At 57.8% G+C, this 22,098-nt stretch overlaps 1 protein-coding gene across 1 annotated transcript in view; it reads right to left on the minus strand.

Annotated features, from left to right (window-relative positions):
* Positions 1-20,952, minus strand: part of LOC140422585 (type 1 phosphatidylinositol 4,5-bisphosphate 4-phosphatase-like) — a 64,320-nt gene extending 43,368 nt beyond the window's left edge. Inside the window, exons 1-2 of the mRNA XM_072507593.1 lie at positions 20,713-20,952; positions 15,942-16,048 (exon numbers count right to left, since the gene is read on the minus strand). Coding sequence (XP_072363694.1) covers positions 15,942-16,048; positions 20,713-20,952 — 347 coding nt within the window. The remainder of the gene's footprint in view (positions 1-15,941; positions 16,049-20,712) is intronic.
* Between the last annotated feature and the right edge of the window lie 1,146 nt (positions 20,953-22,098).

Genomic DNA, 22,098 nt, shown 5'->3' on the forward strand with positions numbered 1-22,098 from the left:
TCTCTCTCTCTCAGGGAGAATCTGTACACTGACTGGTGTCTCTCAGTCCCCTCTCTCTCTCAGGGAGATATCTGTACACTGACTGGTGTCTCTCAGTCCCCTCTCAGGGAGATATCTGTACACTGACTGGTGTCTCTCAGTCCCCTCTCTCTCTCTGGGAGATGTCTGTACACTGACTGGTGTCTCTCAGTCCCCTCTCTCTCAGGGAGATATCTGTACACTGACTGGTGTCTCTCAGTCCCCCCTCTCTCTCAGGGAGATATCTGTACACTGACTGGTGTATCTCAGTCCCCCCTCTCTCTCAGGGCGATATCTGTACACTGACTGGTGTCTCTCAGTCCCCTCTCTCTCAGGGAGATATCTGTACACTGACTGGTGTCTCTCAGTCCCCTCTCTCTCTCAGGGAGATATCTGTACACTGACTGGTGCCTCTCAATCCCCTCTCTCTCAGGGAGATTTCTGTACACTGACTGGTGTCTCTCAGTCCCCTCTCTCTCAGGGAGATATCTGTACACTGACTGGTGTCTCTCAGTCCCCTCTCTCTCAGGGAGATATCTGTACACTGACTGGTGTCTCTCAGTCCCCTCTCTCTCAGGGAGATATCTGTACACTGACTGGTGTCTCTCAGTCCCCTCTCTCTCTCAGGGAGATATCTGTACACTGACTGGTGTCTCTCAGTCCCCTCTCTCTCTCAGGGAGATATCTGTACACTGACTGGTGTCTCTCAGTCCCCTCTCTCTCTCAGGGACATATCTGTACACTGACTGGTGTCTCTCAGTCCCCTCTCTCTCAGGGAGATATCTGTACACTGACTGGTGTCTCTCAGTTCCCTGTCTCTCAGGGAGATATCTGTACACTGACTGGTGTCTCTCAGTCCTCTCTCTCTCAGGGAGATATCTGTACACTGACTGGTGTCTCTCAGTCCCCCTCTCTCTCAGCGAGATATCTGTACACTGACTGGTGTCTCTCAGTGCTCTCTCTCTCTCAGGGAGATATCTGTACACTGACTGGTGTCTCTCAGTCCCCTCTCTCTCTCAGGGAGATATCTGTACACTGACTGGTGTCTCTCAGTCCCCTCTCTCTCTCAGGGAGATATCTGTACACTGACTGGTGTCTCTCAGTCCCCTCTCTCTCTCAGGGAGATATCTGTACACTGACTGGGGTCTCTCAGTCCTCTCTCTCTCTCAGGGAGATATCTGTGCACTGACTGGTGTCTCTCAGTCCCCTCTCTCTCAGGGAGATATCTGTACACTGACTGGTGTCTCTCAGTCCCCTCTCTCTCTCAGGGAATTATCTGTACACTGACTGGTGTCTCTCAGTCCTCTCTCTCTCTCAGGGAGATATCTGTACACTGACTGGTGTCTCTCAGTCCCCTCTCTCTCTCTCTCAGGGAGATATCTGTACACTGACTGGTGTCTCTCAGTCCCCACTCTCTCTCAGGGAGATATCTGTACACTGACTGGTGTCTCTCAGTCCCCTCTCTCTCTCAGGGAGATATCTGTACACTGACTGGTGTCTCTCAGTCCCCTCTCTCAGGGAGATATCTGTACACTGACTGGTGTCTCTCAGTCCCCTCTCTCTCTCTCAGGGAGATATCTGTACACTGACTGGTGTCTCTCAGTCCCCTCTCTCTCACGGAGATATCTGTACACTGACTGGTGTCTCGCAGTCCTCTCTCTCTCTCGGGGAGATATCTGTACACTGACTGGTGTCTCTCAGTCCCCCTCTCTCTCTCTCAGGGAGATATCTGTACACTGACTGGTGTCTCTCAGTCCTCTCTCTCTCTCTCAGGGAGATATCTGTACACTGACTGGTGTCTCTCAGTCCCCTCTCTCTCTCTCAGGGAGATATCTGTACACTGACTGGTGTCTCTCAGTCCTCTCTCTCTCTCAGGGAGATATCTGTACACTGACTGGTGTCTCTCAGTCCCCTCTCTCTCTCTCAGGGAGATATCTGTACACTGACTGGTGTCTCTCAGTCCTCTCTCTCTCAGGGAGATATCTGTACACTGACTGGTGTCTCTCAGTCCCCTCTCTCTCTCAGGGAGATATCTGTACACTGACTGGTGTCTCTCAGTCCTCTCTCTCTCTCTCAGGGAGATATCTGTACACTGACTGGTGTCTCTCAGTCCCCTCTCTCTCCGGGAGATATCTGTACACTGACTGGTGTCTCTCCATCCCCTCTCTCTCTCAGGGAGATATCTGTACACTGACTGGTGTCTCTCAGTCCTCTCTCTCAGGGAGATATCTGTACACTGACTGGTGTCTCTCAGTCCCCCTCTCTCTCAGGGAGATATCTGTACAGACTGGTGTCTCTCAGTCCCCTCTCTCTCTCAGGGAGATATCCGCACACTGACTGGTGTCTCTCAGTCCTCTCTCTCTCTCTGGGAGATATCTGTACACTGACTGGTGTCTCTCAGTCCCCTCTCTCTCTCGGGGAGATATCTGTACACTGACTGGTGTCTCTCAGTCCCCTCTCTCTCTCAGGGAGATATCTGTACACTGACTGGTGTCCCTCAGTCCCCTCTCTCTCTCAGGGAGATATCTGTACACTGACTGGTGTTTCTCTGTCCCCTCTCTCTCAGGGAGATATCTGTACACTGACTGGTGTCTCTCAGTCCCGTCTCTCTCAGGGAGATATCTGTACACTGACTGGTGTCTCTCAGTCCCGTCTCTCTCAGGGAGATATCTGTACACTGACTGGTGTCTCTCAGTTCCCTCTCTCTCTCAGGGAGATATCTGTACACTGACTGGTGTCTCTCAGTCCCCTCTCTCTCAGGGAGATATCTGTACACTGACTGGTGTCTCTCAGTCCTCTCTCTCTCAGGGAGATATCTGTACACTGACTGGTGTCTCTCAGTCCCCTCTCTCTCTCAGGGAGATATCTGTACACTGACTGGTGTCTCTCAGTCCCCTCTCTCTCTCAGGGAGATATCTGTACACTGACTGGTGTCTCTCAGTCCCCTCTCTCAGGGAGATATCTGTACACTGACTGGTGTCTCTCAGTCCCCTCTCTCTCTCAGGGAGATATCTGTATACTGACTGGTGTCTCTCAGTCACCTCTCTCTCTCAGGGAGATATCTGTACACTGACTGGTGTCTCTCAGTCCCCTCTCTCTCAGGGAGATATCTGTACACTGACTGGTGTCTCTCAGTCCCCTCTCTCTCAGGGAGATATCTGTAAACTGACTGGTGTCTCTCAGTCCTCTCTCTCTCTCAGGGAGATATCTGTACACTGACTGGTGTCTCTCAGTCCCCTCTCTCTCAGGGAGATATCTGTACACTGACTGGTGTCTCTCAGTCCCCTCTCTCTCTCAGGGAGATATCTGTACACTGACTGGGGTCTCTCAGTCCTCTCTCTCTCTCAGGGAGATATCTGTACACTGACTGGTGTCTCTCAGTCCCCTCTCTCAGGGAGATATCTGTACACTGACTGGTGTCTCTCAGTCCCCTCTCTCTCAGGGAGATATCTGTACACTGACTGGTGTCTCTCAGTCCCCTCTCTCTCAGGGAGATATCTGTACACTGACTGGTGTCTCTCAGTCCCCCCTCTCTCTCTCAGGGAGATATCTGTACACTGACTGGTGTCTCTCACTCCCCTCTCTCTCTCAGGGAGATATCTGTACACTGACTGGTGTCTCTCAGTCCCCTCTCTCGCTCTCTCAGGGAGATATCTGTACACTGACTGGTGTCTCTCAGTCCCCTCTATCTCTCAGGGAGATATCTGTACACTGACTGGTGTCTCTCAGTCCCCTCTCTCTCAGGGAGATATCTGTACACTGACTGGTGTCTCTCAGTCCCCTCTCTCTCAGGGAGATATCTGTACACTGACTGGTGTCTCTCAGTCCCCTCTCTCTCCCAGGGAGATATCTGTACACTGCCTGGTGTCTCTCAGTCCCCTCTCTCTCCCAGGGAGATATCTGTACACTGACTGGTGTCTCACAGTCCCCTCTCTCTCAGGGAGATATCTGTACTGACTGTTGTCTCTCAGTTCCCTGTCTCTCTCAGGGAGATATCTGTACACTGACTGGTGTCTCTCAGTCCCCTCTCTCTCTCAGGGAGATATCTGTACACTGACTGGTGTCTCTCAGTCCCCTCTCTCTCTCAGGGAAATATCTGTACACTGACTGGTGTCTCTCAGTCCCCTCTCTCAGGGAGATATCTGTACACTGACTGGTGTCTCTCAGTCCCCTCTCTCTCAGGGAGATATCTGTACACTGACTGGTGTCTCTCAGTCCCCTCTCTCTCTCGGGGAGATATCTGTACACTGACTGGTGTCTCTCAGTCCCCTCTCTCTCTCGGACAGATATCTGTACACTGACTGGTGTCTCTCAGTCCCCTCTCTCTCTCAGGGAGATATCTGTACACGGACTGGTGTCTCTCAGTCCTCTCTCTCTCTCAGGGAGATATCTGTACACTGACTGGTGTCTCTCAGTCCCCTCTCTCTCTCGGGGAGATATCTGTACACTGACTGGTGTCTCTCAGTCCCCTCTCTCTCAGGGAGATATCTGTACACTGACTGGTGTCTCTCAGTCCCCTCTCTCTCAGGGAGATATCTGTACACTGACTGGTGTCTCTCAGTCCCCTCTCTCTCTCAGGGAGATATCTGTACACTGACTGGTGTCTCTCAGTCCCCTCTCTCTCAGGGAGATATCTGTACACTGACTGGTGTCTCTCAGTTCCCTCTCTCTCAGTGAGATATCTGTAAACTGACTGGTGTCTCTCAGTCCCCTCTCTCTCAGGGAGATATCTGTACACTGACTGGTGTCTCTCAGTCCCCTCTCTCTCTCAGGGAGATATCTGTACACTGACTGGTGTCTCTCAGTCCCCTCTCTCAGGGAGATATCTGTACACTGACTGGTGTCTCTCCGTCCCCACTCTCTCTCTCTCAGGGAGATATCTCTACACTGACTGGTGTCTCTCAGTCCCCTCTCTCTCAGGGAGATATCTGTACACTGACTGGTGTCTCTCAGTCCCCCACTCTCTCTCGGGGAGATATCTGTACACTGACTGGTGTCTCTCAGTCCCCTCTCTCTCTCAGGGAGATATCTGTACACTGACTGGTGTCTCTCAGTCCCCTCTCTCGCTCTCTCAGGGAGATATCTGTACACTGACTGGTGTCTCTCAGTCCCCTCTATCTCTCAGGGAGATATCTGTACACTGACTGGTGTCTCTCAGTCCCCTCTCTCTCTCTCACAGGGAGATATCTGTACACTGACTGGTGTCTCTCAGTCCCCTCTCTCTCAGGGAGATCTCTGTACACTGACTGGTGTCTCTCAGTCCCCCTCTCTCTCTCGGGGAGATATCTGTACACTGACTGGTGTCTCTCAGTCCCCTCTCTCTCTCAGGGAGATATCTGTACACTGACTGGTGTCTCTCAGTCCCCTCTCTCGCTCTCTCAGGGAGATATCTGTACACTGACTGGTGTCTCTCAGTCCCCTCTATCTCTCAGGGAGATATCTGTACACTGACTGCTGTCTCTCAGTCCCCTCTCTCTCAGGGAGATATCTGTACACTGACTGGTGTCTCTCAGTCCCCTCTCTCTCAGGGAGATATCTGTACACTGACTGGTGTCTCTCAGTCCCCTCTCTCTCCCAGGGAGATATCTGTACACTGCCTGGTGTCTCTCAGTCCCCTCTCTCTCCCAGGGAGATATCTGTACACTGACTGGTGTCTCACAGTCCCCTCTCTCTCAGGGAGATATCTGTACTGACTGTTGTCTCTCAGTTCCCTGTCTCTCTCAGGGAGATATCTGTACACTGACTGGTGTCTCTCAGTCTCCTCTCTCTCTCAGGGAGATATCTGTACACTGACTGGTGTCTCTCAGTCCCCTCTCTCTCTCAGGGAGATATCTGTACACTGACTGGTGTCTCTCAGTCCCCTCTCTCTCTCTCTCAGGGAGATATCTGTACACTGACTGGTGTCTCTCAGTCCCCTCTCTCTCAGGTAGATGTCTGTACACCGACTGGTGTCTCTCAGTCCTCTCTCTCTCTCAGGGAGATATCTGTACACTGACTGGTGTCTCTCAGTCCACTCTCTCTCTCAGGGAGATATCTGTACACTGACTGGTGTCTCTCAGTCCCCTCTCTCTCTCAGGGAGATATCTGTACACTGACTGGTGTCTCTCAGTCCCCTCTCTCTCTCAGGGAGATATCTGGACACTGACTGGTGTCTCTCAGTTCCCTCTCTCTCAGGGAGATATCTGTACACTGACTGGTGTCGCTCAGTCCCCTCTCTCTCTCAGGGAAATATCTGTACACTGACTGGTGTCTCTCAGTCCCCTCTCTCAGGGAGATATCTGTACACTGACTGGTGTCTCTCAGTCCCCTCTCTCTCAGGGAGATATCTGTACACTGACTGGTGTCTCTCAGTCCCCTCTCTCTCTCGGGGAGATATCTGTACACTGACTGGTGTCTCTCAGTCCCCTCTCTCTCTCGGACAGATATCTGTACACTGACTGGTGTCTCTCAGTCCCCTCTCTCTCTCAGGGAGATATCTGTACACGGACTGGTGTCTCTCAGTCCTCTCTCTCTCTCAGGGAGATATCTGTACACTGACTGGTGTCTCTCAGTCCCCTCTCTCTCTCGGGGAGATATCTGTACACTGACTGGTGTCTCTCAGTCCCCTCTCTCTCAGGGAGATATCTGTACACTGACTGGTGTCTCTCAGTCCCCTCTCTCTCAGGGAGATATCTGTACACTGACTGGTGTCTCTCAGTCCCCTCTCTCTCTCAGGGAGATATCTGTACACTGACTGGTGTCTCTCAGTCCCCTCTCTCTCAGGGAGATATCTGTACACTGACTGGTGTCTCTCAGTTCCCTCTCTCTGTGAGATATCTGTAAACTGACTGGTGTCTCTCAGTCCCCTCTCTCTCAGGGAGATATCTGTACACTGACTGGTGTCTCTCAGTCCCCTCTCTCTCTCAGGGAGATATCTGTACACTGACTGGTGTCTCTCAGTCCCCTCTCTCAGGGAGATATCTGTACACTGACTGGTGTCTCTCCGTCCCCACTCTCTCTCTCTCAGGGAGATATCTCTACACTGACTGGTGTCTCTCAGTCCCCTCTCTCTCAGGGAGATATCTGTACACTGACTGGTGTCTCTCAGTCCCCCACTCTCTCTCGGGGAGATATCTGTACACTGACTGGTGTCTCTCAGTCCCCTCTCTCTCTCAGGGAGATATCTGTACACTGACTGGTGTCTCTCAGTCCCCTCTCTCGCTCTCTCAGGGAGATATCTGTACACTGACTGGTGTCTCTCAGTCCCCTCTATCTCTCAGGGAGATATCTGTACACTGACTGGTGTCTCTCAGTCCCCTCTCTCTCTCTCACAGGGAGATATCTGTACACTGACTGGTGTCTCTCAGTCCCCTCTCTCTCAGGGAGATCTCTGTACACTGACTGGTGTCTCTCAGTCCCCCTCTCTCTCTCGGGGAGATATCTGTACACTGACTGGTGTCTCTCAGTCCCCTCTCTCTCTCAGGGAGATATCTGTACACTGACTGGTGTCTCTCAGTCCCCTCTCTCGCTCTCTCAGGGAGATATCTGTACACTGACTGGTGTCTCTCAGTCCCCTCTATCTCTCAGGGAGATATCTGTACACTGACTGCTGTCTCTCAGTCCCCTCTCTCTCAGGGAGATATCTGTACACTGACTGGTGTCTCTCAGTCCCCTCTCTCTCAGGGAGATATCTGTACACTGACTGGTGTCTCTCAGTCCCCTCTCTCTCCCAGGGAGATATCTGTACACTGCCTGGTGTCTCTCAGTCCCCTCTCTCTCCCAGGGAGATATCTGTACACTGACTGGTGTCTCACAGTCCCCTCTCTCTCAGGGAGATATCTGTACTGACTGTTGTCTCTCAGTTCCCTGTCTCTCTCAGGGAGATATCTGTACACTGACTGGTGTCTCTCAGTCTCCTCTCTCTCTCAGGGAGATATCTGTACACTGACTGGTGTCTCTCAGTCCCCTCTCTCTCTCAGGGAGATATCTGTACACTGACTGGTGTCTCTCAGTCCCCTCTCTCTCTCTCTCAGGGAGATATCTGTACACTGACTGGTGTCTCTCAGTCCCCTCTCTCTCAGGTAGATGTCTGTACACCGACTGGTGTCTCTCAGTCCTCTCTCTCTCTCAGGGAGATATCTGTACACTGACTGGTGTCTCTCAGTCCACTCTCTCTCTCAGGGAGATATCTGTACACTGACTGGTGTCTCTCAGTCCCCTCTCTCTCTCAGGGAGATATCTGTACACTGACTGGTGTCTCTCAGTCCCCTCTCTCTCTCAGGGAGATATCTGGACACTGACTGGTGTCTCTCAGTTCCCTCTCTCTCAGGGAGATATCTGTACACTGACTGGTGTCGCTCAGTCCCCTCTCTCTCTCAGGCAGATATCTGTACACTGACTGGTGTCTCTCAGTCCCCTGTCTCTCAGGGAGATATCTGTACACTGACTGGTGTCTCTCAGTCCCCTCTCTCAGGGAGATATCTGTACACTGACTGGTGTCTCTCAGTCCCCTCTCTCTCTCAGGGAGATATCTGTAAACTGACTGGTGTCTCTCAGTCCCCTCTCTCTCTCAGGGAGATATCTGTACACTGACTGGTGTCTCTCAGTCCCCTCTCTCTCTCAGGGAGATATCTGTACACTGACTGGTGTCTCTCAGTCCTCTCTCTCTCTCAGGGAGATATCTGTACACTGACTGGTGTCTCTCAGTTCCCTCTCTCAGGGAGATATCTGTACACTGACTGGTGTCTCTCAGTCCTCTCTCTCTCTCAGGGAGATATCTGTACACTGACTGGTGTCTCTCAGTCCTCTCTCTCAGGGAGATATCTGTACACTGACTGGGGTCTCTCAGTCCCCTCTCTCTCTCAGGGAGATATCTGTACACGGACTGGTGTCTCTCAGTCCTCTCTCTCTCTCAGGGAGATATCTGTACACTGACTGGTGTCTCTCAGTCCCCTCTCTCTCTCTCAGGGAGATATCTGTACACTGACTGGTGTCTCTCAGTCCCCCTCTCTCTCAGGGAGATATCTGTACACTGACTGGTGTCTCTCAGTCCCCTCTCTCTCTCGGGGAGATATCTGTACACTGACTGGTGTCTCTCAGTCCCCTCTCTCTCAGGGAGATATCTGTACACTGACTGGTGTCTCTCAGTCCTCTCTCTCTCTCTCAGGGAGATATCTGTACACTGACTGGTGTCTCTCAGTCCTCTCTCTCAGGGAGATATCTGTACACTGACTGGGGTCTCTCAGTCCCCTCTCTCTCAGGGAGATATCTGTACACTGACTGGTGTCTCTCAGTCCTCTCTCTCTCTCTCTCTCTCTCTCAGGGAGATATCTGTACACTGACTGGTGTCTCTCAGTTCCCTCTCTCTGGGAGATATCTGTACACTGACTGGTGTCTCTCAGTCCCCTCTCTCTCAGGGAGATATCTGTACACTGACTGGTGTCTCTCAGTCCCCTCTCTCTCTCTCTCTCAGGGAGATATCTGTACACGGACTGGTGTCTCTCAGTCCTCTCTCTCTCTCAGGGAGATATCTGTACACTGACTGGTGTCTCTCAGTCCCCTCTCTCTCTCGGGGAGATATCTGTACACTGACTGGTGTCTCTCAGTCCCCTCTCTCTCAGCGAGATATCTGTACACTGACTGGTGTCTCTCAGTCCTCTCTCTCTCAGGGAGATATCTGTACACTGACTGGTGTCTCTCAGTCCCCTCTCTCTCTCTCAGGGAGATATCTGTACACTGACTGGTGTCTCTCAGTCCCCCTCTCTCTCAGGGAGATATCTGTACACTGACTGGTGTCTCTCAGTCCCCTCTCTCTCTCAGGGAGATATCTGCTCACTGACTGGTGTCTCTCAGTTCCCTCTCTCTCAGTGAGATATCTGTACACTGACTGGTGTCTCTCAGTCCTCTCTCAGGGAGATATCTGTACACTGACTGGTGTCTCTCAGTCCCCTCTCTCTCAGGGAGATATCTGTACACTGACTGGTGTCTCTCAGTCCTCTCTCAGGGAGATATCTGTACACTGACTGGTGTCTCTCAGTCCCCTCTCTCTCAGGGAGATATCTGTACACTGACTGGTGTCTCTCAGTCCCCTCTCTCTCTCAGGGAGATATCTGTACACTGACTGGTGTCTCTCAGTCCCCTCTCTCGCTCTCTCAGGGAGATATCTGTACACTGACTGGTGTCTCTCAGTCCCCTCTATCTCTCAGGGAGATATCTGTACACTGACTGGTGTCTCTCAGTCCCCTCTCTCTCTCTCACAGGGAGATATCTGTACACTGACTAGTGTCTCTCAGTCCCCTCTCTCTCAGGGAGATATCTGTACACTGACTGGTGTCTCTCAGTCCCCCTCTCTCTCTCGGGGAGATATCTGTACACTGACTGGTGTCTCTCAGTCCCCTCTCTCTCTCAGGGATATATCTGTACACTGACTGGTGTCTCTCAGTCCCCTCTCTCGCACTCTCAGGGAGATATCTGTACACTGACTGGTGTCTCTCAGTCCCCTCTATCTCTCAGGGAGATATCTGTACACTGACTGGTGTCTCTCAGTCCCCTCTCTCTCAGGGAGATATCTGTACACTGACTGGTGTCTCTCAGTCCCCTCTCTCTCAGGGAGATATCTGTACACTGACTGGTGTCTCTCAGTCCCCTCTCTCTCCCAGGGAGATATCTGTACACTGCCTGGTGTCTCTCAGTCCCCTCTCTCTCCCAGGGAGATATCTGTACACTGACTGGTGTCTCTCAGTCCCCTCTCTCTCAGGGAGATATCTGTACTGACTGTTGTCTCTCAGTTCCCTGTCTCTCTCAGGGAGATATCTGTACACTGACTGGTGTCTCTCAGTCCCCTCTCTCTCTCAGGGAGATATCTGTACACTGACTGGTGTCTCTCAGTCCCCTCTCTCTCTCAGGGAGATATCTGTACACTGACTGGGGTCTCTCAGTCCCCTCTCTCTCTCTCAGGGAGATATCTGTACACTGACTGGTGTCTCTCAGTCCCCTCTCTCTCAGGTAGATGTCTGTACACCGACTGGTGTCTCTCAGTCCTCTCTCTCTCTCAGGGAGATATCTGTACACTGACTGGTGTCTCTCAGTCCCCTCTCTCTCTCAGGGAGATATCTGTACACTGACTGGTGTCTCTCAGTCCCCTCTCTCTCTCAGGGAGATATCTGTACACTGACTGGTGTCTCTCAGTCCCCTGTCTCTCAGGGAGATATCTGTACACTGACTGGTGTCTCTCAGTTTCCTCTCTCAGGGAGATATCTGTACACTGACTGGTGTCTCTCAGTCCTCTCTCTCTCTCTCAGGGAGATATCTGTACACTGACTGGTGTCTCTCAGTCCTCTCTCTCAGGGAGATATCTCTACACTGACTGGGGTCTCTCAGTCCCCTCTCTCTCAGGGAGATATCTGTACACTGACTGGTGTCTCTCAGTCCTCTCTCTCTCTCTCTCTCTCTCTCAGGGAGATATCTGTACACTGACTGGTGTCTCTCAGTTCCCTCTCTCTCAGGGAGATATCTGTACACTGACTGGTGTCTCTCAGTCCCCTCTCTCTCAGGGAGATATCTGTACACTGACTGGTGTCTCTCAGTCCCCTCTCTCTCTCTCTCAGGGAGATATCTGTACACTGACTGGTGTCTCTCAGTCCCCTCTCTCTCTCAGGGAGATATCTGTACACTGACTGGTGTCTCTCAGTCCCCTCTCACTCTCAGGGAGATATCTGTACACTGACTGGTGTCTCTCAGTCCCCTCTCTCTCTCAGGGAGATATCTGTACACTGACTGGTGTCTCTCAGTCCCCTCCCTCTCTCAGGGAGATATCTGTACACTGACTGGTGTCTCTCAGTCTCCTCTATCTCTCAGGGTGATATCTGTACACTGACTGGTGTCTCTCCGTCCCCACTCTCTCTCTCTCAGGGAGATATCTCTACACTGACTGGTGTCTCTCAGTCCCCTCTCTCTCTCAGGGAGATATCTGTACACTGACTGGTGTCTCTCAGTCCCCTCTCTCGCTCTCTCAGAGAGATATCTGTACACTGACTGGTGTCTCTCAGTCCCCTCTCTCTCAGGGAGATATCTGTACACTGACTGGTGTCTCTCAGTCCCCTCTCTCTCTCAGGGAGATATCTGTACACTGACTGGTGTCTCTCAGTCCCCTCTCTCTCAGGGAGATATCTGTACTGACTGTTGTGTCTCAGTTCCCTGTCTCTCTCAGGGAGATATCTGTACACTGATTGGTGTCTCTCAGTCCCCTCTCTCTCTCAGGGGGATATCTGTACACTGACTGGTGTCGCTCAGTCCCCTCTCTCTCAGGGAGATATCTGTACACTGACTGGTGTCTCTCAGTCCCCTCTCTCTCTCAGGGAGATATCTGTACACTGACTGGTGTCTCTCAGTCCCCTCTCTCTCAGGGAGATATCTGTACACTGACTGGTGTCTCTCAGTCCCCTCTGTCAGGGGGATATCTGTACACTGACTGGTGTCTCTCAGTCCCCTCTCTCTCAGGGAGATGTCTGTACACTGACTGGTGTCTCTCAGTCCCCTCTCTCCCAGGGAGATATCTGTACACTGACTGGTGTCTCTCAGTCCTCTCTCTCTCTCTCTCAGGGAGATATCTGTACACTGACTGGTGTCTCTCAGTCCCCTCTCTCTCAGGGAGATATCTGTACACTGACTGGTGTCTCTCAGTCCCCTCTCTCTCTCAGGGAGATATTTGTACACTGACTGGTATCTCTCAGCCCCCTCTCTCAAGGTGATATCTGTACACTGACTGGTGTCTCTCAGTCCCTTCTCTCTCAGGGAGATATCTGTGCACTGACTGGTGTCTCTCAGTCCCCTCTCTCTCTCAGGGAGATATCTGTACACTGACTGGTGTCTCTCAGTCCTCTCTCTCTCAGGGTGATATCCGTACACTGACTGGTGTCTCTCAGTCCCCTCTCTCTCAGGGAGATATCTGTACACTGACTGGTGTCTCAGTCCCCTCTCTCTCTCTCAGGGAGATATCTGTACACTGACTGGTGTCTCAGTCCCCCCTCTCTCTCTCAGGGAGATATCTGTACACTGACTGGTGTCTCTCAGTCCCCTCTCTCTCTCAGGGAGATATCTGTACACTGACTGATGTCTCTCAGTCCTCTCTCTCTCAGGGAGTTATCTGTACACTGACTGGTGTCTCTCAGTCCTCTCTCTCTCTCAGGGAGATATCGGTACACTGACTGGTGTCTCTCAGTCCCCTCTCTCTCTCAGGGAGATATCTGTACACTGACTGGTGTCTCTCAGTCCCCTCTCTCTCTCTCAGGGAGATATCTGTACACTGACTGGTGTCTCTCAGTCCCCTCTCTCTCTCAGGGTGATATCTGTGCACTGACTGGTGTCTCTCAGTCCCTCTCTCTCTCTCTCTCTCTCAGGGAGATATCTGTACACTGACTGGTGTCTCTCAGTCCCCTCTCTCTCAGGGAGATATCTGTACACTGACTGGTGTCTCTCAGTCCCCTCTCTCTCAGGGAGATATCTGTACACTGACTGGTGTCTCTCAGTCCCCTCTCTCTCTCAGGTAGATATCTGTACACTGACTGGTGTCTCTCAGTCCTCTCTCTCTCAGGGAGGTATCTGTACACTAACTGGTGTCTCTCAGTCCCCTCTCTAACAGGGAGGTATCTGTACACTAACTGGTGTCTCTCAGTTCCCTCTCTCTCAGGGAGATATCTGTACACTGACTGGTGTCTCTCAGTCCCCTCTCTCACAGGGAGGTATCTGTACACTAACTGGTGTCTCTCAGTTCCCTCTCTCTCTCAGGGAGATATCTGGACATTGACTGGTGTCTCAGTCCCCTCTCTCTCAGGGGGATATCTGTACACTGACTGGTGTCTCTCCGTCGCCCCTCTCTCTCAGGGAGATATCTGTACACTGACTGGTGTCTCTCAGTCCCCTCTCTCTCTCAGGGAGATATCTGTACACTGACTGGTGTCTCTCAGTCCCCCCTCTCTCTCAGGGAGATATCTGTACACTGACTGGTGTCTCTCAGTCCCCCCTCTCTCTCAGGGAGATATCTGTACACTGACTGGTGTCTCTCAGTCCCCCCTCTCTCTCAGGGAGATATCTGTACACTGACTGGTGTCTCTCAGTCCCCTCTCTCTCAGAGAGATATCTGTACACTGACTGGTGTCTCTCAGTCCCCTCTCTCTCAGAGAGATATCTGTGCACTGACTGGTGTCTCTCAGTCCCCTATCTCTCTCAGGGAGATATCTGTACACTGACTGGTGTCTCTCAGTCCCCCCTCTCTCTCAGGGAGATATCTGTACACTGACTGGTGTCTCTCAGTCCCCTCTCTCTCAGGGAGATATCTGTACACTGACTGGTGTCTCTCAGTCCCCCCTCTCTCTCAGGGAGATATCTGTACACTGACTGGTGTCTCTCAGTCCCCTCTCTCTCTCTCAGGGAGATATCTGTACACTGACTGGTATCTCTCAGTCCCCTCTCTCTCTCAGGGAGATATCTGTACACTGACTGGTGTCTCTCAGTCCTCTCTCTCTCAGGGAGATATCTGTACACTGACTGGTGTCTCTCAGTCCCCTCTCTCTCAGGGAGATATCTGTACACTGACTGGTGTCTCTCAGTCCCCTCTCTCTCAGGGAGATATCTGTACACTGACTGGTGTCTCTCAGTCCTCTCTCTCTCAGGGTGATATCTGTACACTGACTGGTGTCTCTCACTCCCCTCTCTCTCTCAGGGTGATATCTGTACACTGACTGGTGTCTCTCAGTCCCCTCTCTCTCAGGGAGATATCTGTACGCTGACTGGTGTCTCTCAGTCCCCTCTCTCTCTCAGGGAGATATCTGTAAACTGACTGGTGTCTCTCAGTCCCCTCTCTCCCTGAGGGAGATATCTGTACACTGACTGGTATCTCTCAGTCCTCTCTCTCTCTCAGGGAGATATCTGTACACTGACTGGGATCTCTCAGTCCCCCCTCTCTCTCAGAGAGATATCTGTACACTGACTGGTATCTCTCAGTCCTCTCTCTCTCTCAGGGAGATATCTGTACACTGACTGGGATCTCTCAGTCCCCTCTCTCTCAGGGTGATATCTGTACACTGACTGGTGTCTCTCAGTCCCCTCTCTCTCTCTCAGGGAGATATCTGTACACTGACTGGTGTCTCTCAGTCCCCTCTCTCTCTCAGGGAGATATCTGTACACTGACTGGTGTCTCTCAGTCCCCTCTCTCTCTCAGCGAGATATCTGTACACTGACTGGTGTCTCTCAGTCCCCCCCTCTCTCTCAGGGAGATATCTGTACACTGACTGGTGTCTCTCAGTCCCCTCTCTCTCTCAGGGAGATATCTGTACACTGACTGGTGTCTCTCAGTCCCCTCTCTCTCAGGGAGATATCTGTACACTGACTGGTGTCTCTCAGTCCTCTCTCTCTCAGGGAGATATCTGTACACTGACTGGTGTCTCTCAGTCCCCTCTCTCTCTCAGGGAGATATCTGTACACTGACTGGTGTCTCTCAGTCCCACCCCCCTCTCTCTCTCGGGGAGATATCTGTACACTAACTGGTGTCTCTCAGTCCCCACTCTCTCTCTCTCAGGGAGATATCTGAACACTGACTGGTGTCTCTCAGTCCCCTCTCTCTCTCAGGGAGATATCTGTACACTGACTGGTGTCTCTCAGTCCCCTCTCTCTCAGGGAGATATCTGTACACTGACTGGTGTCTCTCAGTCCCCCCTCTCTCAGGGAGATATCTGTACACTGACTGGTGTCTCTCAGTCCTCTCTCTCTCAGGGAGATATCTGTACACTGACTGGTGTCTCTCAGTCCCCTCTCTCTCTCAGGGATATATCTGTACACTGACTGGTGTCTCTCAGTCCCCTCTCTCTCAGGGAGATATCTGTACACTGACTGGTGTCTCTCAGTCCCCTCTCTCTCTCTCAGGGAAATATCTAACTGGTGTCTCTTACCAGTAGGGTCGCGGACAAGCTATCCTCTGTGAGGTGACTTTACAGATGAGCAGGCAGTTACAGGGACATCGAACGTACTTTTTTCCAGCGGGTGCATTCTTAATGGGCTGAGGAAAGAGGCAATGGTTTCAGTCAACTTCACCCTTAACGTAGCCCCGATCCTCCCCCCGACCCTCGGCTCGAGACCCCAGACCCTCCCCCAGCTCGGGGTCCCGGGCCCTCCCCCAGCTCGGGGCCCAGACCCCAGACCCTCCCCCAGCTCGGGGCCCAGACCCCAGACCCTCCCCCAGCTCGGGCCCCCGGACCCAGACCGTCCCCCAGCTCGGGGCCCAGACCCCAGACCCTCCCCCAGCCCAGACCCCAGACCTCCCCCAGCTCGGGCCCCCGGACCCAGACCGTCCCCCAGCTCGGGGTCCCGGACCCTCCCCCAACTCGGGGCCCGAGCCCAGACCCTCCCCCAGCCCAGACCCTCCCCCAGCTCGGGGCTCCGGGCCCAGACCCTCCCCCAGCCCAGACCCCAGACCTCCCCCAGCTCGGGGCTCCGGGCCCAGACCCTCCCCCAACTCGGGGCTCCGGGCACAGACCCTCCCCTAACTCGGGGCCCCGGGCCCAGACCCTCCCCCAGCTCGGGGCTCCGGGCACAGACCCTCCCCCAGCTCGGGGCTCCGGGCACAGACCCTCCCCCAGCTCGGGGCTCCGGGCACAGACCCTCCCCCAGCTCGGGGCTCCGGGCACAGACCCTCCCCCAGCCCAGACCATCCCCCAGCTCGGGGCTCCGGGCACAGACCCTCCCCCAGCTCGGGGCCCCGGGCCCAGACCCTCCCCCAGCTCGGGGCCCCGGGCCCAGACCCTCCCCCAGCTCAGGGCTCCGGGCACAGACCCTCCCCCAGCCCAGACCCCAGACCCTCCCCCAGCTCGGGCCCCGAGCCCAGACCCTCCCCCAGCCCAGACCCTCCCCCAGCTCGGGGCCCCGGGCCCAGACGCTCCCCCAGCCCAGACCCTCCCCCAGCTCGGGGCTCCGGGCACAGACCCTCCCCCAGCTCGGGGCTCCGGGCACAGACCCTCCCCCAGCCCAGACCCCAGACCCTCCCCCAGCTCGGGCCCCGAGCCCAGACCCTCCCCCAGCCCAGACCCTCCCCCAGCTCGGGGCCCCGGGCCCAGACCCTCCCCCAGCCCAGACCCCAGACCCTCCCCCAGCCCAGACCCTCCCCCAGCTCGGGGCCCCGGGCCCAGACCCTCCCCCAGCCCAGACCCCAGACCCTCCCCCAGCTCGGGGCCCCGGGCACAGACCCTCCCCCAGCCCAGACCCCAGACCCTCCCCCAGCCCAGACCCCAGACCCTCCCCCAGCCCAGACCCCAGACCCTGCCCCAGCCCAGACCCCAGACCCTCCCCCAGCCCAGACCCCAGACCCTCCCCCAGCCCAGACCCCAGACCCTCCCCCAGCCCAGACCTCCCCCAGCTCGGGGCTCCGGGCCCAGGCCCTCCCCCAGCCCAAACCCCAGACCCTCCCCCAGCCCAGACCCTCCCCCAGCTCGGGGCCCCGGGCCCAGACCCTCCCCCAGCTCGGGGCCCCGGGCCCAGACCCTCCCCCAGCCCAGGGCCCAGACCTCCCCCAGCTCGGGGCTCCGGGCCCAGACCCTCCCCCAGCCCAGGCCCCAGACCTCCCCCAGCTCGGGGCTCCGGGCCCAGACCCTCCCCCAGCCCAGGCCCCAGACACCCCCCCAGCTCGGGGCTCCGGGCCCAGGCCCTCCCCCAGCTCCGCGCCCCGGGCCCAGACCCTCCCCCAGCTCGGGGCTCCGGGCCCAGACCCTCCCCCAGACCAGGCCCCAGACCCTCCCCAAGCCCAGGCCCCAGACCTCCCCCAGCTCGGGGCTCCGGGCCCAGGCCCTCCCCCAGCCCAGACCCCAGACCTCCCCCAGCCCAGACCTCCCCCAGCTCAGGGCTCCGGGCCCAGGCCCTCCCCCAGCCCAGACCCCAGACCTCCCCCAGCCCAGACCTCCCCCAGCCCAGACCCCAGACCTCCCCCAGCTCGGGCCCCGGGCCCAGACCCTCCCCCAGCTTGGGGCCCCGGGCCCAGACCCTCCCCCAGACCAGGCCCCAGACCCTCCCCCAGCTCGGGGCCCCGGGCCCAGACCCTCCCCCAGCTCGGGGCTCCAGGCCCAGACCCTCCCCCAGCCCAGACCCCAGACCTCCCCCAGCCCAGACCTCCCCCAGCCCAGACCCTCCCCCAGCTCGGGGCTCCGGGCCCAGACCCTCCCCCAGCTCGGGGCCCCGGGCCCAGAACCTCCCCCAGCCCAGACCCCAGACCTCCCCCAGCCCAGACCTCCCCCAGCCCAGACCCTCCCCCAACTCGGGGCTCCGGGCACAGACCCTCCCCCAGCCCAGACCCCAGACCTCCCCCAGCTCGGGGCTCCGGGCACAGACCCTCCCCCAGCCCAGGCCCCAGACACCCCCCCAGCTCGGGGCTCCGGGCCCAGGCCCTCCCCCAGCTCCGCGCCCCGGGCCCAGACCCTCCCCCAGCTCGGGGCTCCGGGCCCAGACCCTCCCCCAGACCAGGCCCCAGACCCTCCCCAAGCCCAGGCCCCAGACCTCCCCCAGCTCGGGGCTCCGGGCCCAGGCCCTCCCCCAGCCCAGACCCCAGACCTCCCCCAGCCCAGACCTCCCCCAGCTCAGGGCTCCGGGCCCAGGCCCTCCCCCAGCCCAGACCCCAGACCTCCCCCAGCCCAGACCTCCCCCAGCCCAGACCCCAGACCTCCCCCAGCTCGGGCCCCGGGCCCAGACCCTCCCCCAGCTTGGGGCCCCGGGCCCAGACCCTCCCCCAGACCAGGCCCCAGACCCTCCCCCAGCTCGGGGCCCCGGGCCCAGACCCTCCCCCAGCTCGGGGCTCCAGGCCCAGACCCTCCCCCAGCCCAGACCCCAGACCTCCCCCAGCCCAGACCTCCCCCAGCCCAGACCCTCCCCCAGCTCGGGGCTCCGGGCCCAGACCCTCCCCCAGCTCGGGGCCCCGGGCCCAGAACCTCCCCCAGCCCAGACCCCAGACCTCCCCCAGCCCAGACCTCCCCCAGCCCAGACCCTCCCCCAACTCGGGGCTCCGGGCACAGACCCTCCCCCAGCCCAGACCCCAGACCTCCCCCAGCTCGGGGCTCCGGGCACAGACCCTCCCCCAGCCCAGACCCCAGACCCCAGACCCTCCCCCAGCTCGGGGCCCCAGACCCTCCCCCAGCCCGGGGCCCCAGACCCTCCCCCAGCTCGGGGCCCCAGACCCTCCCCCAGCTCGGGGCCCCAGACCCCAGACCTCCCCCAGCTCGGGGCCCCGGGCCCTCCCCCAGCTCGGGGCCCCGGGTCCAGACCCTCCCCCAGACCAGGCCCCAGACCCTCCCCCAGCTCGGGGCCCCAGACCCTCCCCCAGCTCGGGGCCCCGGGCCCAGACCCTCCCCCAGACCAGGCCCCAGACCCTCCCCCAGCTCGGGGCCCCAGACCCTCCCCCAGCTCGGGGCCCCAGACCCTCCCCCAGCTCGGGGCCCCAGACCCTCCCCCAGCTCGGGGCCCCAGACCCTCCCCCAGCTCGGGGCCCCAGACCCTCCCCCAGCTCGGGGCCCCAGACCCTCCCCCAGCCCGGGGCCCCAGACCCTCCCCCAGCCCGGGGCCCCAGACCCTCCCCCAGCCCGGGGCCCCAGACCCTCCCCCAGCCCGGGGCCCCAGACCCTCCCCCAGCCCGGGGCCCCAGACCCTCCCCCAGCCCGGGGCCCCAGACCCTCCCCCAGCTCGGGGCCCCGGGCCCTCCCCCAGCTCGGGGCCCCGGGCCCTCCCCCAGCTCGGGGCCCCGGGCCCAGACCCTCCCCCAGACCAGGCCCCAGACCCTCCCCCAGCTCGGGGCCCCGGGCCCAGACCCTCCCCCAGACCAGGCCCCAGACCCTCCCCCAGCTCGGGGCCCCAGACCCTCCCCCAGCTCGGGGCCCCAGACCCTCCCCCAGCTCGGGGCCCCAGACCCTCCCCCAGCTCGGGGCCCCAGACCCTCCCCCAGCTCGGGGCCCCAGACCCTCCCCCAGCTCGGGGCCCCAGACCCTCCCCCAGCCCGGGGCCCCAGACCCTCCCCCAGCCCGGGGCCCCAGACCCTCCCCCAGCCCGGGGCCCCGGGCCCTCCCCCAGCCCAGGCCCCAGACCCTCCCCCAGCTCGGGGCCCCGGGCCCTCCCCCAGCTCGGGGCCCCGGGCCCTCCCCCAGCTCGGGGCCCCGGGCCCTCCCCCAGCTCGGGGCCCCGGGCCCTCCCCCAGCTCGGGGCCCCGGGCCCTCCCCCAGCTCGGGGCCCCGGGCCCAGACCCTCCCCCAGACCAGGCCCCAGACCCTCCCCCAGCTCGGGGCCCCGGGCCCAGACCCTCCCCCAGACCAGGCCCCAGACCCTCCCCCAGCTCGGGGCCCCAGACCCTCCCCCAGCTCGGGGCCCCGGGCCCAGACCCTCCCCCAGACCAGGCCCCAGACCCTCCCCCAGCTCGGGGCCCCAGACCCTCCCCCAGCTCGGGGCCCCGGGCCCAGACCGTCACCCAGCCCAGGCCCCAGACCCTCCCCCAGACCAGGCCCCAGACCCTCCCCCAGCTCGGGGCCCCAGACCCTCCCCCAGCTCGGGGCTCCGGGCCCAGACCCTCGCCCAGCCCAGACCCCAGACCCTCCCCCAACTCGGGGCCCCGAGCCCAGACCGTCACCCAGCCCAGGCCCCAGACCCTCCCCCAGCGCAGGCCGGATATCAGACCCCCCCCCCACCGCCCGGACTCACCGTTGCTTCGTTACAGATCCCGCATTTGACGACATGTTGCTGCGTTTTCCCTTCGACGTTGATGGGGGACTGGCAGACGCGGCAGTTGATTACAGGGCTGCCCCCACTCTCGGGGCTGGTCAGTGGACTGTAAGGGGGAGGGTCGCCAACCGGGAACAACGCAGGAACATGTTCCGAGAATCCGGCAAAGCCTGGAGAAAAACCTGTCAATCCGGCCGGGAGACACACACACGGGATCATCAGAGCAACGCAACCCTCCCCATCCGTCACCCCCACCAGACCCCACACCTACAGCTTCACTCTGTATCTAACCCCGTGCTGTACCTGTCCTGGGAGTGTTTCATGGGGACAGTGTAGAGGGAGCTTTACTCTGTATCTAACCCCGTGCTGTACCTGTCCTGGGAGTGTTTGATGGGGACAGTGTAGAGGGAGCTTTACTCTGTATCTAACCCCGTGCTGTACCTGTCCTGGGAGTGTTTGATGGGGACAGTGTAGAGGGAGCTTTACTCTGTATCTAACCCCGTGCTGTCCCTGTCCTGGGAGTGTTTGATGGGGACAGTGTAGGGGGAGCTTTACTCTGTATCTAACCCCGTGCTGTACCTGTGCTGGGAGTGTTTGATGGGGACAGGGTAGAGGGAGCTTTACTCTGTATCTAACCCCGTGCTGTACCTGTCCTGGGAGTGTTTGATGGGGACAGGGTAGGGGGAGCTTTACTCTGTATCTAACCCCGTGCTGTACCTGTCCTGGGAGTGTTTGATGGGGACAGTGTAGAGGGAGCTTTACTCTGTATCTAACCCCGTGCTGTACCTGTCCTGGGAGTGTTTGATGGGGACAGTGTAGAGGGAGCTTTACTCTGTATCTAACCCCGTGCTGTACCTGTCCTGGGAGCGTTTGATGGGGACAGTGTAGAGGGAGCTTTATTCTGTATCTAACCCCGTGCTGTACCTGTCCTGGGAGCGTTTGATGGGGACAGTGTAGAGGGAGCTTTACTCTGTATCTAACCCCGTGCTGTCCCTGTCCTGGGAGTGTTTGATGGGGACAGTGTAGGGGGAGCTTTACTCTGTATCTAACCCCGTGCTGTACCTGTGCTGGGAGTGTTTGATGGGGACAGGGTAGAGGGAGCTTTACTCTGTATCTAACCCCGTGCTGTACCTGTCCTGGGAGTGTTTGATGGGGACAGGGTAGGGGGAGCTTTACTCTGTATCTAACCCCGTGCTGTACCTGTCCTGGGAGTGTTTGATGGGGACAGTGTAGAGGGAGCTTTACTCTGTATCTAACCCCGTGCTGTACCTGTCCTGGGAGTGTTTGATGGGGACAGTGTAGAGGGAGCTTTACTCTGTATCTAACCCCGTGCTGTACCTGTCCTGGGAGCGTTTGATGGGGACA

This window comes from Scyliorhinus torazame, chromosome 5 (assembly GCF_047496885.1).
Source record: "Scyliorhinus torazame isolate Kashiwa2021f chromosome 5, sScyTor2.1, whole genome shotgun sequence".
Classification (NCBI taxonomy): Eukaryota; Metazoa; Chordata; class Chondrichthyes; order Carcharhiniformes; family Scyliorhinidae; genus Scyliorhinus; species Scyliorhinus torazame.